The sequence below is a fragment of the Phalaenopsis equestris genome, unplaced genomic scaffold (genome assembly GCF_001263595.1).
Source record: "Phalaenopsis equestris unplaced genomic scaffold, ASM126359v1 Scaffold000229, whole genome shotgun sequence".
Lineage (NCBI taxonomy): Eukaryota > Viridiplantae > Streptophyta > Magnoliopsida > Asparagales > Orchidaceae > Phalaenopsis > Phalaenopsis equestris.
Window position 1 is genome coordinate 614,213 of NW_018164671.1, and position 12,361 is coordinate 626,573.

General features: G+C 36.9%; 2 protein-coding genes across 5 annotated transcripts; one reads left to right on the forward strand and one right to left on the reverse strand.

Moving 5' to 3' along the window:
* The first annotated feature begins 3,302 nt into the window (after positions 1-3,302).
* On the forward strand, positions 3,303-8,291 carry LOC110023779 (protein NRT1/ PTR FAMILY 7.3-like). Of its 2 annotated transcripts, XM_020723360.1 has the most exons (6): positions 3,303-3,758; positions 4,819-4,857; positions 5,075-5,219; positions 5,476-5,693; positions 6,497-7,059; positions 7,203-8,291. In XM_020723360.1, exons 2-6 carry the CDS (start codon positions 4,822-4,824, stop codon positions 8,047-8,049), a joined length of 1,809 nt encoding a protein of 602 aa, XP_020579019.1. In that variant the 5' UTR covers positions 3,303-3,758; positions 4,819-4,821; the 3' UTR covers positions 8,050-8,291. The 2 variants fall into 2 exon arrangements, with proteins under 2 accessions (XP_020579019.1, XP_020579020.1); XM_020723361.1 differs by lacking the exon at positions 4,819-4,857.
* A 1,464-nt stretch (positions 8,292-9,755) lies between these two features.
* On the reverse strand, positions 9,756-11,663 carry LOC110023767 (late embryogenesis abundant protein 46-like). 3 transcript variants are annotated; one of them, XM_020723336.1, is made up of 5 exons: positions 11,541-11,663; positions 10,706-10,913; positions 10,537-10,594; positions 10,417-10,499; positions 9,756-10,299 (listed from the first exon to the last, which is right to left on the reverse strand). In XM_020723336.1, the coding sequence occupies exons 1-5, from the start codon at positions 11,625-11,627 to the stop codon at positions 9,854-9,856; spliced, it is 882 nt and encodes a 293-aa protein (XP_020578995.1). In that variant the 5' UTR covers positions 11,628-11,663; the 3' UTR covers positions 9,756-9,853. The 3 variants fall into 3 exon arrangements, with proteins under 3 accessions (XP_020578995.1, XP_020578994.1, XP_020578993.1); XM_020723335.1 differs by having other exon boundaries at positions 9,756-10,188; positions 10,537-10,913; XM_020723334.1 differs by having other exon boundaries at positions 10,537-10,913.
* Positions 11,664-12,361: the final 698 nt, after the last annotated feature.

The following is a 12,361-nucleotide window of genomic DNA, read 5'->3' on the forward strand; positions in this document are numbered from 1 at the left end:
GGAGCTCCGAAGTGAGAGCCGGTATCCTCCCAGCCTAGCCACGGATTCAGTAAACAAGCATAGGATTAGTGAAGCATAGGATTCAGTAAACAAGCATAGGTAAAGAATAGGATTGCTCCTATTTGACACATACAATATTTAATGCATCGCATTCCTTTACATTATCCAATTCATTACATAAGAATAGTAATTTTTAATATCTCAAAATTCTCCAAACCAATTCATCCAAAAAGGGTTATCTTTAGAATTAATATTTGCATTTAGGAGTAGTTATTAGTTGTGTTAAACTTAAGACTTACATTTAGGAGTATCTGTTAGTAAAACCTCTTAAATCGCACTTCCAAACTAATGACTAATAGTAGTAGATTAGAATTTGACTAAGGACCTCTTACCTCGCTTCCCTATGAGATCGATAAAAGAGACTCCACTAGAGTCATGTATTACTTGAGCGATACGTATACTTGCGTTTGAAATTGTCACTTTACAAAATCATTATAAATATATAAATCTGGGTTCATAAATTCTTGCATATTTAAAGTTGCGTCAAGTTTTTAATGGCCTTGTCGGGGATTTAAATCTTCTAGTAGTGGTGTCAAATTCTTGTATTTTTAAGCATATATAAATTCGATGTCAGCAGACAAACAAGAGAAAGAATAGGGAAAACTTCTGTGTAGCAAACCTCGCTCGGATAAGCCAAGCATAAATGTCCGAATAAGATTGGACTGAAATAACTTATGTCAAATATCCGTGAAAGAATGCCTATGAAAATTACTCACAACAAGAGATTTATGTGTTTATCTGCTCTAGGGTCTAGAGTACTCCCAAGTTGATGTATCTCACTTAATTAATTACATCGTGGGGGTTGCCCAGAATACTCTTGATCCAGAGGAGTTTCGCTTACATTAGTAGTGACAACCGGCGCAGGGTTATCAAAGGATGGTCATTTCACGTAGGAAAGTTTTGATGCTTTCAAAGCTCCTACTAAGCCACGGGGCAGAGAATGAGTCTCTCACGATTTCACGTGGGTATATAACAGACTCATCAGCATATGAAGCCTACGAAATAACCAAGTCACCTTGAAAGGGTATCCCTATACGTCAAACCACACCGTGTCATAAAGGCGGATGACAAATTGTCGTTTTCCAAACAGGATGTAGCTCATCGATAATCAGGCCATCTAGATGATATCAACGAAGGCAGAAGGAGCGATAAGGCGCAGTAGGGGTAGTCAAATGAAGGGATGAGTAATCTCTAAAAGATAGGTAATCAGGTCAAGTACCACTAACCTATCATCGCAAGCCACTAGGACCCTAGTCTACCTAGTCGTTGAGGTAGTCGACCAACACGTTCAGAGACCCCCGTCAGCAATTCGTGAATTGCACCATCCACTGGAACTTTACTAGCCTTAAGGTCAAATGAACGAAACTCTATGTTACGACTATCAGGTGGAGCTCCAAGAGGTTGAACTTATACCCGCCAAAGTGGAGTGGTTGCTGCTAGAAAGAAAAGAAAGAGAGGTTTAGTTACAAAGCTGGAAACGCTCCTAACGAAATGACCTACAGCCCGTCTGAGTCGAGGATCCTTCTAACGACCTATATGTTTTAGACAGCCTCCTTTGTAAAAGGATTTGTCCAGATAGTCGACCCAACACTTCCATATTTATTTTTGCTGATCATTGAACACCCATACTTAATCCACTGGATATCATTTTTTGAAATTGTTTGTATTTTGTGATCAGTAATTTGCATTATTAATAATATAAAATGTTATTTTCTTAACCATGATTTTTCTTAGTAGATCGGAGGAGAAAGTGAGCTTTCATGAGTGTTTCATTACTTTGAACATGACAAAATGTGGTGTTTCGACATTTTTTTCTTTTTCAAACGGTACCATAATTTTCTCAATATTTTGTTGCTTCTGAAAATGCATGATTAATGTCAACCTTATGATTAATTAGGTGTATCGTGATTCTTAATTTAAGTAGATTTAAGAAAAAAATTATAGATATTCTTTTATTAGCATGAGCAATCACACTAGAAGTGCATATCTAAATTTTGTATTGTTATGAAGTGAATTTTTGTTTCTGAACTAAATTTTCACACACACACACACACACACACACACACACATATATATGGTAAATTTCTTAAGATTTGTGGTGCTGATGCCTTACAAAAATTATATTGTTGAGGTTCGTATTTTCTTTTGATCTAGGTAGGATTGTAAATGAACCAATGCAGCTGATGAACAACTCGGCTATTCAATCAGATTTGTTCAAAACAATAAATAAATTGGTTTGAACTTTTTCTTTAAAAATCCAAGCTTAAATTAATCAAATTTGAACATATTCTAGCACATTTGTTAATGTTCATAAAAAACTCATTTGTTGTTCGATAATTAACTTGTTAAATGCTCCAAGTTATTAGATATATTTTAAAAAATTAATTGATTATAATTTATTTAATAATATATTTAATAGTAAATATTATAATTTAATATCAGCATATACATAAATTAAAAGATTTATTTATTTATTTTTTATTTAAATAACTTGATTTATTAGTACTTATTTATGTTATTTGATTGCAAAAAATGTGATAACTTATATACAATTTTATTTACTTGATATTAACTAGTTAAATGCTAATTCAAAATCTATTCGACTACTTTATATTCATAAGATCAATTATAAAAAAAATTATATAAAAAAATCAAATACTCATTTAAAATTTTAACATTTTTTCTAATTTTTTTATAAAAAAACATTTACAAATCAAATGCCTGACTTTATATGAAAAACTAATTAATCCTTTGAATTTTTAGCTGTTTAATTAATATAAATAATCCTAATAAAAATCAAATATGAATACTAAAAATTTTTAGCAAACCAAGCATAAACATATTTTAAAGCTTCGCTCAAGCTTGAATTGAACACAAACAACTTATAATTCAACCAAATCAAGTCCAAACGCATACTATGCTCGACTCGACTCTGGCTCGATTACAATCCTAGATCAAGGTAATCCCCAGCCGCTTCGCTCCTCTGATTTCAATAACCTGTTTTGGGTGGTTACAACTTCTTAAAAAGTTGGATGTAAAGCTGGAGAAAATATTTCGTCTGGGCACTGCATGTCTGGAAGACAAATCACATGCGGTCACGTTGTCATACACGTCATCGGCAGACAATGTGACCGCCAGTAATTGACCGTCTGGATATGCAAACGTCCGGACAGAATATGTCTTCATGAAATTATGGGTTAGAAGATAATTTTTAAAAGGTAATTCAAAGGAGAAGCCCGTGAGATGGCTGGCGTTCACGCGCCGCACGTGTAACGGAAGCTCCGATTGCGACGCATGCGGGAAAAGGGCGTCTTCTTCTTCTTCCCTCCATATTGCGCGGCTACAAAAGAGGAGCTTGAGATCCCCTCGCCCACACAAAGCTCCTATAAACCGCCCATCCAGCGTGCACAAAACCAGCACCATCCTCTTTAAATTTAGCCTCTGGTTTCTGCATTCTGATTCGGAGCTAAATCCATCTTCCCGTCTCGGAGAAAGGGGCAATTTGAGGTCTGGTGTGGAGAGCATCGAGATCGGCCGACGACATAAATGACTATAGGCTTACGGGAGCTATTCAGATTTCTGGGGGCGTCAAATCTCATTCTGGATGCGGGAACTCGTTTCCTATCCTTCATCACTTTGCTTTCTTCCCCTTCACCGGAATACGGCGGAAACTTGACTCTTAGGAGCTCGGCATAGCGGTTCTCTGCAAACTTTTTTTCCTTTTATCTTTGAGAAATGGAATTTGTTCGCGTTTACAGGTTCTGTTTTAAATATATGTATAGAAGGGGGATGTTCGGTGATTTTTAATTCTTCTACGTCATGGAACTTGATTTTTGTCTGAGAATTATGGAGATCTGAGCTTCTTTTGTGGAAGATTCTGTAATTTTTTTTTAAGAATGTTATATGAAAAAAACTGACATGCAAAAATTATCTATGTCTACTGACATGCAGTCTTGCCATCCACATTTTTAGAACTAATAACAATTGCCTAGGAGTTTTTTATCTCTTATTTGAGCACTTGCATTATGATTAATTGTAACTGTTGGTTTTTCGTTTGAGAAGGTTGAGGAGTTATAAATTGTAAAGTCTGTAGTTTGAATTCATGGTTTTGGAGATCCTTTAACGTAACACTTTATCTTACCAATATATATATATATATATATATATATATATATATATAATAGAACAGAAGTTAATCTCTTATCATCTCATGGGATTCAGTCATTTGTTTGCGGTATGGGATTCGAAGAATATGTAGGCTGAAAATTGAAATTATTGATGTTTAGATTGTATGCGACGTCATAATTCTGTCTTGGACTTTTGATTTGTTGAACCGTTTTCAGCTATGTTTGATGATCATATTAATTATGAGAGCTAGGAGGACATAAAGAATAATTTGCCTACTTGATAGGCCCTGCAACTAGCATGCTTCAGGAGATTTTGCTTTTTTTGTTACATAAGTGTTACTAGTAGCATTTGTATAGTATAAATATATTCCAACAGAACTTGTATGATTGGTTCTTGAAAGACTAGAAAGGTTTCAAGTATTGATTTGTATGCCTTTGTCTATATCTTTCAATCTAACTTTTTTTTTCCTTTTCTTTTGGGTTCATGATGTTTTTTTCTCTGCAACTTTTCAAGCATATGTTTTTCCGCCATTGTGTATATCTTTTCATTTATTTATTTTATTGGGGCTCCATAATGTTTTCTTCATTGTAACATGCTATTTGCCCTTTTTTCTCTTATTTGGTTTCACAGATAATGGCAGTTCTAGAAGTTAATGGCATCCCTCTTAAGGTGAGCAGACAAATTGATGCAATTGTTTGTTCTACTTTGTGAAATGTGAAGTGATGACCTGTGGTCAATAGTTTTTCAAAGCACATAGTTATTTTTTAAAGATATTTATATTTTATACTTGCTCATTTCTGCTGATTGGTCTTGTAAAGGCTTTGCATGGATAAACTTACAAGAAACTTTTATTATAAGGATTACAACTTCATGCCTTGTCATACAGAATAAGGAAATTGCCATGTATAACACAACTTGTGTAGATGAAAAGGGAATCTCTCCCATCACTGAGGATGGCTCGGTGGACAGAAAGGGAAGACCCGCAGTCAAATCAAAAACCGGAAAATGGAAATCTACACTTCTTTTACTAGGTAGGCTATATCGACAAAAAAATTGAAGCTTATTCTGCCTGAGTGAAATTTGAACTCCAGATTCTTCTGGGTTGTTCTGTCTTTTGTGTTTAGTGCTTCTAAACTGTTTTCATAAATGAGAAAAAAAAAGAAAAAAAATTTAGAAAATGTTCACTATTTATTTGTTTGGATCCATCTCCATGATTTGCATTCATCATTCATTATTATTATTATTATTTTTTGTAATGTTTTACTATTATTGTTTTGGTCAATGCAGTGAACTATGGTCTTGTCACATTTGCATTTTTTGGACTTGGGGTTAATCTGGTTCTCTTCCTAACAAGAGTAATGCAGCAAGAAAATGCAGATGCAGCAAATAATGTTAGCAAATGGACCGGCACAGTTTACATATTCTCACTCATTGGTGCCTTCTTGAGTGATTCCTATTGGGGCCGTTACTTAACCTGCGCCATGTTTCAGTTAATCTTTATCTTGGTATGTACTTGAGAAGTGCTTTTTATTTCTAATCTTGTCTTAAATCTTCAGTTATAGAGTAATCAGCATGTACAAGTTGCATAACTTGACTTGCAAAAAATTTTTTTTAAAAAAAAAAACACTAACATCTGATGCCACACTCAAAAACATTAAATCGCAATTTTTTATTCATAAATCTAATCTAATTTTGATTTAACCAATAAAGTTTTTCAATCTCGGTTTGTGCTAGCTGGTCTATGAGAAAAAAGTGATGGCACAAGATTGAATTTCCAAGTTTTTCTTTGTAGTTTTGAATATGTGTATAGTTTGCTTCACACATTGTGAAACAATCTTGGTTCAGTGTGATTGTTACTCGCTCCATCAAGCCAATCAACTGTCATGTTAGAAAATTGTGTTGTTTGATAATATGTTCTTTCCACGAAATGGAAATTGTTGTATGGCAGTTTTCTAAAAAACTCTGAATCATCATATTGTGAAACAAAGCTTCGGTCGTCTTCTTGGAGCTCAAATTTGTTTTGGGAGCCTTTTGCCCTTCCATTTTCTGAGCTCGGTAATATCGCCACCAAGGCCTTGATCTTGTATTGAATCATTTATTTGATTATATTTGGACTTTGCTCTCAAAATTCCTATAAAGTTTTTTTATTGCAAAAAACTGCCACTTTCCCATTCTTTGTAATAGCAATCTCTCTGTTTATCTATCAATGTTACATGGCGATAAAATTCCGTCTTTTATCAATGTTACTATCATGATCAATGGAAAATTAGCTAATTAATCTAATCTTTTCTGGGGCTCATCTTTGCAGGGACTCGCCCTTTTATCTCTTTCATCTTGGATTTTATTGGTGAAACCTTCTGGATGCGGCGATGGGAAACTACAATGCGAACCAATTTCAGCCGTTGGAACTGTCATGTTCTATATATCAATCTATCTAATTGCATTTGGTAATGGAGGATATCAGCCTACGATAGCTTCGTTTGGACCCGACCAGTATGACGAGAGGGACCCTTCGGAATCTAGTTCAAAGGCAACCTTTTTCAGCTACTTCTATGTTGCTCTTAATGTAGGCTCTCTCTTCTCAAACACAATCTTGGTGTACTATGAGGACTCTGGACAATGGGTTATTGGATTCTGGACATCAACTGCTGCAGCTGTTATTGCTTTTCTTTTTTTCTTACTGGGAACTCCAAGATACAGGCATTTCAAGGCATCAGGCAACCCCTTGTCTCGCATTGCACAAGTTTTCGTCGCTGCTGCCCGAAAGTGGAAAGTTAATGTCCCTGATAATGATGCCCTGCTTTATGAAGTGAAAGGAAAGGAATCCGCCATTGCTGGTAGCAGAAAGATCTCCCACAGCTATGCGTTTCGGTATGTAACAGCCCCCTGTCTCTATTAAATAAAAGTTGATTTTTGATTCTTAGTTTTTGTTGCATAAAGTTTAAGGTGGTGAATTTACTTAAAATATATGCTTATGGCATGTAGTTCTGGTTTTGCGCACTTATGTTTTTCAGGTTCTTGGACAAGGCTGCAACTGTGACAACTGATGCATCCTCTGTGTGGCAAGAAGCCAAGAGTCCATGGAAGCTGTGTACTGTAACTCAGGTTGAGGAGGTTAAATGTGTGCTAAAGTTGCTTCCCATCTGGCTCTGCACCATAATTTACTCAGTTGTCTTCACCCAGATGGCCTCCCTCTTCGTCGAGCAAGGCACGATGATGAACAGGCGCCTTGGTTCATTCAGCATCCCTCCTGCCAGCATGTCAGCCTTTGACATCATCAGTGTCATATTTTTCATCTGTATCTATCGTCAGATTCTTATGCCGGTGGTAGTAAAGTTTACAAACAATCCCGATGGGCTAACCGAACTCCAGCGGATGGGTGTCGGGCTCGTGATCGGTATGCTAGCAATGATTGCTGCTGGAGTCACTGAGCTAGCCAGGCTGAAGAATGTTACAGAACCAGATCAGGAGAGCTCACTCACAATCCTATGGCAAATTCCTCAGTATTCCCTCATTGGAGCTTCAGAGGTGTTTATGTATGTCGGGCAACTCAAGTTTTTTAACGGGCAAGCCCCTGATGGCATCAAGAGCTTTGGGAGCTCCCTCAACATGGCTTCCATCTCACTCGGCAACTATACAAGCATCATACTGGTTAGTGTTGTGATGGCTGCCACGGCGAAAGGAGAGACTCCAGGATGGATCCCGAGTAACCTCAACGCCGGTCACCTCGACAGGTTCTTCTTCATGCTCGCAGCATTAACGGCCGTGGATTTGGTCTTTTATGTGCTCTGCGCAAGGTGGTATAAGGGCATTCGGATTGAGAGCGACATTGATGAGGAAGGGATTGCTTCAATGTCTTAGTTATTGGAGGAAAGAAGGTTTGATTCCTCCTTTGAATGACAAGAGTGGTTTTTTTTTTGTGCTAGAAGTTGAGTTTAGTGTTCTTATAAATTATTTTGAGATGTCTGTTCCTTCTTCTCAGATTTAAAGTAATATTTTTATGCCAAGTAATGAAATAAAACTTAGAACCCAAAAGTTTCATGGTGTTGTTTTAATCATTATGCACCCTTCATATTTGGTTGGATGTTCACTGTTCAGCTTTGGGTTTGATAAGCAAGATAGCAGGAGCTAACTATCTTATATTTTTTCAAAAAGTGCTACTTTTAAAAAAAAAGGAGCACTTACATGCGCACTACCCTATTCCTATGTATTTACATATTTAACATTTACTTTGCTTTATTACATTTATACCAACCAAATCTTTCATATGACAATGTAAATGCTAATGGAAGATTTATATATTGAGATTCAATGGTTTCTCCAAAAAAATTAAATAAATTAACTTTAATCTCCAAATTTAAAATTAGTATCTTGGGGATAATTGGACTGACTTGGGCCCACCAGGCATGCTGAATGAGAACTTTGACTCATAAATGTTGAATTTTTATATGCACAATAAGATAAAAATTACATTTTTTTTTACTCATAAATGTCAAAATCATATTTTGACAATCAAATAAGCTCAAATTATATGAAAGTGATTATATCACATATAAGCAATACTTTAACAAAGTACACATGAAATAGAAATAGTATGATATTCATCATAAAATAATCCTAAAAAAGTTAGATAATAATTACATCATTCATGTTCTTTAAATTTACATATCATTCTTGTTCAATTTTTTATATTTATACCATCAATTCTTTCCAATCACACAAACCAAAAAATAAATAAATAAAACATATATTTTCATGTATAGATAATTTTATATATACATAGAAATTAAAATTAAAATATTAAAAAATTTAAGTACAAAAGAAATAATCGTTATGTATGTCCATAAATTAAAATAAAATTTTGTCCCAAATTAAAATAAGGGTGAGAGAGATTCCAACTTCAACGAAAATATGTAGAGGCGGCTAGGGGCTCTGCTTGTTTGCTTAACGAGCCGAACACGAGTCGTTCACTAACAAGAGTCTTTTTGACAACCCTAATCACGTAGTTATAAGATGTTAAAGATTAGAGTAAAATTTTAAAATTATTATTTATATTAAAATATCATTTGAATTTAATTTAATATTTTTTATTCTATTTTCTTAATTAATAATTTTAATTGATTATAAATCTTTGTAGCCTTGTAGTCAGTTAATTTTTTTTAAGAATACTACTCATCAAAGATATATATATATATAAACTTTATTAGTGTTATTCGTGTTCGGCTCATTACATTAGCGAAAGAGTCGAACACGAGCTTCCTAACGAGCCGAATACAAGCTGTTTGCGAACAACGAGCTATATTAACAGCCGTAGGGCGATGTACTAGTTGCACGTGTATGTATTACTAAAATTCTTTAAGAAAAAATAAAATCTCAGAATACTTTAATTTATAAATTATTTTTAACAGAATATTATTACAGAATGAGGCAAATCATGAGATTACAGAATAATCAAGAAAGCACAACCTACTTTCACCATCAGCAAATAAAAAAACATTGCACCATCTCACACACTAAAAGCAAAGATAAGGCTATGGAGATCCATCCAGAACGTTGTCCAGCTAATGTTGTAAAACACCAAGACTTCTCATTTGTCCCTATTTATTGAACACAACTCACATAACCCATGAGATAAGTATGCAGAAAAGAACATCTGGTTAGTGGGTTAGTACAATCCACCTCCAGTCCCTTCCCCAGTCAACTTTGTTTCAGTGCCTATAGTAGGTCCATCAGTCCTGTACAAGTGATTTGGCTCCCCCGAGCCACTTTGTTCGACTCCGGTGTGTTGCCCACCCAAGCCGGTTTGGTGGCCTACTCCTTGGGCTTCATGTCCGACTCCTGTGTGGTGCCCGGTCAAGCCAGGAGCCAGGCCAGTCTGATGTCCGACTTCTGTGTGGTGCCCACCCAGGCCGGTTTGGTGTCCAACTCCTTGGGCTTCATGTCCGACTCCCGTGTGGTGCCCGGCCAAGCCACTAGCCAAGTCAGTTTGATGTCCGGCACCTGTGTGATGCCCACCCAAGCCGGTTTGGTGCCCAACTCCTTGGGCTTCATGTCCGACTCCTGTGTGGTGCCCGGTCAAGCCAGGAGCCAAGCCAGTCTGATGTCCGACTCCTGTGTGGAGCCCACCCAGGCCGGTTTGGTCCCCAACTCCTTGGGCTTCATGTTCGACTCCTGTGTGGTGCCCGGCCAAGCCACTAGCCAAGTCAGCTTGATGTTGATGTCCGGCACCTGTGTGATGCCCACCCAAGCCGGTTTGGTGCCCAACTCCTTGGGCTTCATGTCCGACTCCTGTGTGGTGCCCGGTCAAGCCAGGAGCCAGGCCAGTCTGATGTCCGACTTCTGTGTGGTCTAGCCAAGCCAGTCTGATGTCCGGCTCCTGTGTGCTGCCCACCCAAGCCGGTTTGGCCTTCATGTCCGACTCCTGTGTGGTGCCCGGCCAAGCCACTAGCCAAGCCAGTTTGATGTCCGACCCCTGTTTGCTGCCCGTCCAAGCCGGTTTGGTGCCCAACTCCTTGGCCTTCATGTCCGACTCCTGTGTGGTACCCGGCCAAGCCACTAGCCAAGCCAGTTTGATGTCCGACTCCTGTGTGGTGTGCTTCCCCCGTTCTTATAGCATTGGCCTTATAAGCCTGTTGCTTCTCAAGCTCAGCTTGATGTATCTTCTCTTCCTTCCTCTGCTCCGCCAATTCCTTTTGGAGTGGATCACTTGTCTTCATTTTCTCCACCTGTAACATCAAAACGTGAGCAGCATCAGATTAAAAAACAATCTTTTCGGAAGAAGACTGACGTGCCAATCTTGTTGACGGTATGTACGTGTTATGTTTAATAGAACTTTGAATTTAGTTTTTATTTTTTCGGTATTTAACTGGATTTAAGTTAAAATTATGGCTAAATTGATGTCGGCTCCGTCCGAGAAGAAACATACCCTACTTGGTTGGCTAATATAGTGACAGTAAGGAAGCCAGATGCCCAAGTAAATAAAGAGCGAATGTTGTGTATGTCGGGTAAATGTGCGGACCGTAGTATTGATGTGATATTGAGATGATATTACACCTCAATATCACCTAAATAACACTAATCCACATCTAATTCGCATGTAACTCATCATCACACAACATTTTATCTTAATAAGATTACTATCAAATACGGAAAAAATATTACATCAAGACTCCTAACGTAATTTGTGTTTGTAGTCTAATGATAGAGTGTCATGTGTCAAGTGGATCTTACTGTAATAAACTGATATTAAAAATAACGAAACCCACTTGACATGCTGATTACCTTAAGAATCCCGATTTATTATCTTCTCTGAAATACGAGTAAAGAATACATAAAGTGGGTAAAGGAGCAACCTTTTCTGCAGCGGCGGCTTTGGTCTTATCCATGCCGGACTTGGCGGTTGCAGAGATGTTCAGTATCTTCTCCTTGGCAGCTTCCATCACGTAACAAATAACAATATTAGCCGAAAACAAGAGCTTGTGCAGTCCAGTTGGGCTTTCTGAGAAGCGCTTGCCACTTTATAGCGCGATCATTAACGCGGAGAGGTGCCACGTTAGGGTACAGATGTCATCAAGCAGCTGCTTTTATTGATGACGTGCCGAGCTGCCAACAAACGCGGTTTTTTAGCCAAACGATTTTGTGTTTTGAACGGATGATGATCATTGGCTGACTGCTTCAATGGAGCTGGTTTGTTTGTGGGGATGGAGATAAGGTTAACGCATTCAATAACTTGCTTATTGTAAATTTTAAATTTTTTTTTTTTTTGAGAGATTTAAAAGCTTTGATCTTGTTTTTCTTGGAAGATCAGAGATGTTGAAGTATTAATGAGTATTTTTTTATGGAGGATAGAATTTAGTTTGGGCTTTGAAAAATTTAATGTTAAAAATGGATGAAAGATGGTGCAAGATTTGTGGCAATGTTTCTGGGGTTATATATGGAATTATTTCATTCAAAGGATAATTACATAAATGTATCGTGAATTTTGATATTTGAATGAGAATTTGAAAAAAAATGAATGAAACAACGTGATAAGTTTATCAATAGTAATTTTGAGTGAGTCATGTAATTGTCTAATCGTGAAAACACATCCAAACAAAGCACAGACTCTGAAGAAAAAATGAAAACAAGCATTTGTGATAAGATAAACTCTGAATAAATAATAGAACATGTTGGT

Coding starts and splice junctions, on each gene's coding strand:
- LOC110023779 (XM_020723360.1), top strand. CDS start 4,822: ATGGCAGTTCTAGAAGTTAATGGCATCCCTCTTAAG. Junction 4,858..5,074: donor TTAATGGCATCCCTCTTAAG/GTGAGCAGACAA, acceptor CTTGTCATACAG/AATAAGGAAATTGCCATGTA. Junction 5,220..5,475: donor ATCTACACTTCTTTTACTAG/GTAGGCTATATC, acceptor TGGTCAATGCAG/TGAACTATGGTCTTGTCACA.
- LOC110023767 (XM_020723334.1), bottom strand. CDS start 11,627: ATGGAAGCTGCCAAGGAGAAGATACTGAACATCTCTGCAACCGCCAAG. Junction 10,500..10,536: donor CATCAGACTGGCTTGGCTAG/ACCACACAGAAG, acceptor TGGCCTGGCTCC/TGGCTTGACCGGGCACCACA. Junction 10,300..10,416: donor CTTGGGTGGGCATCACACAG/GTGCCGGACATC, acceptor GGCTCCACACAG/GAGTCGGACATCAGACTGGC.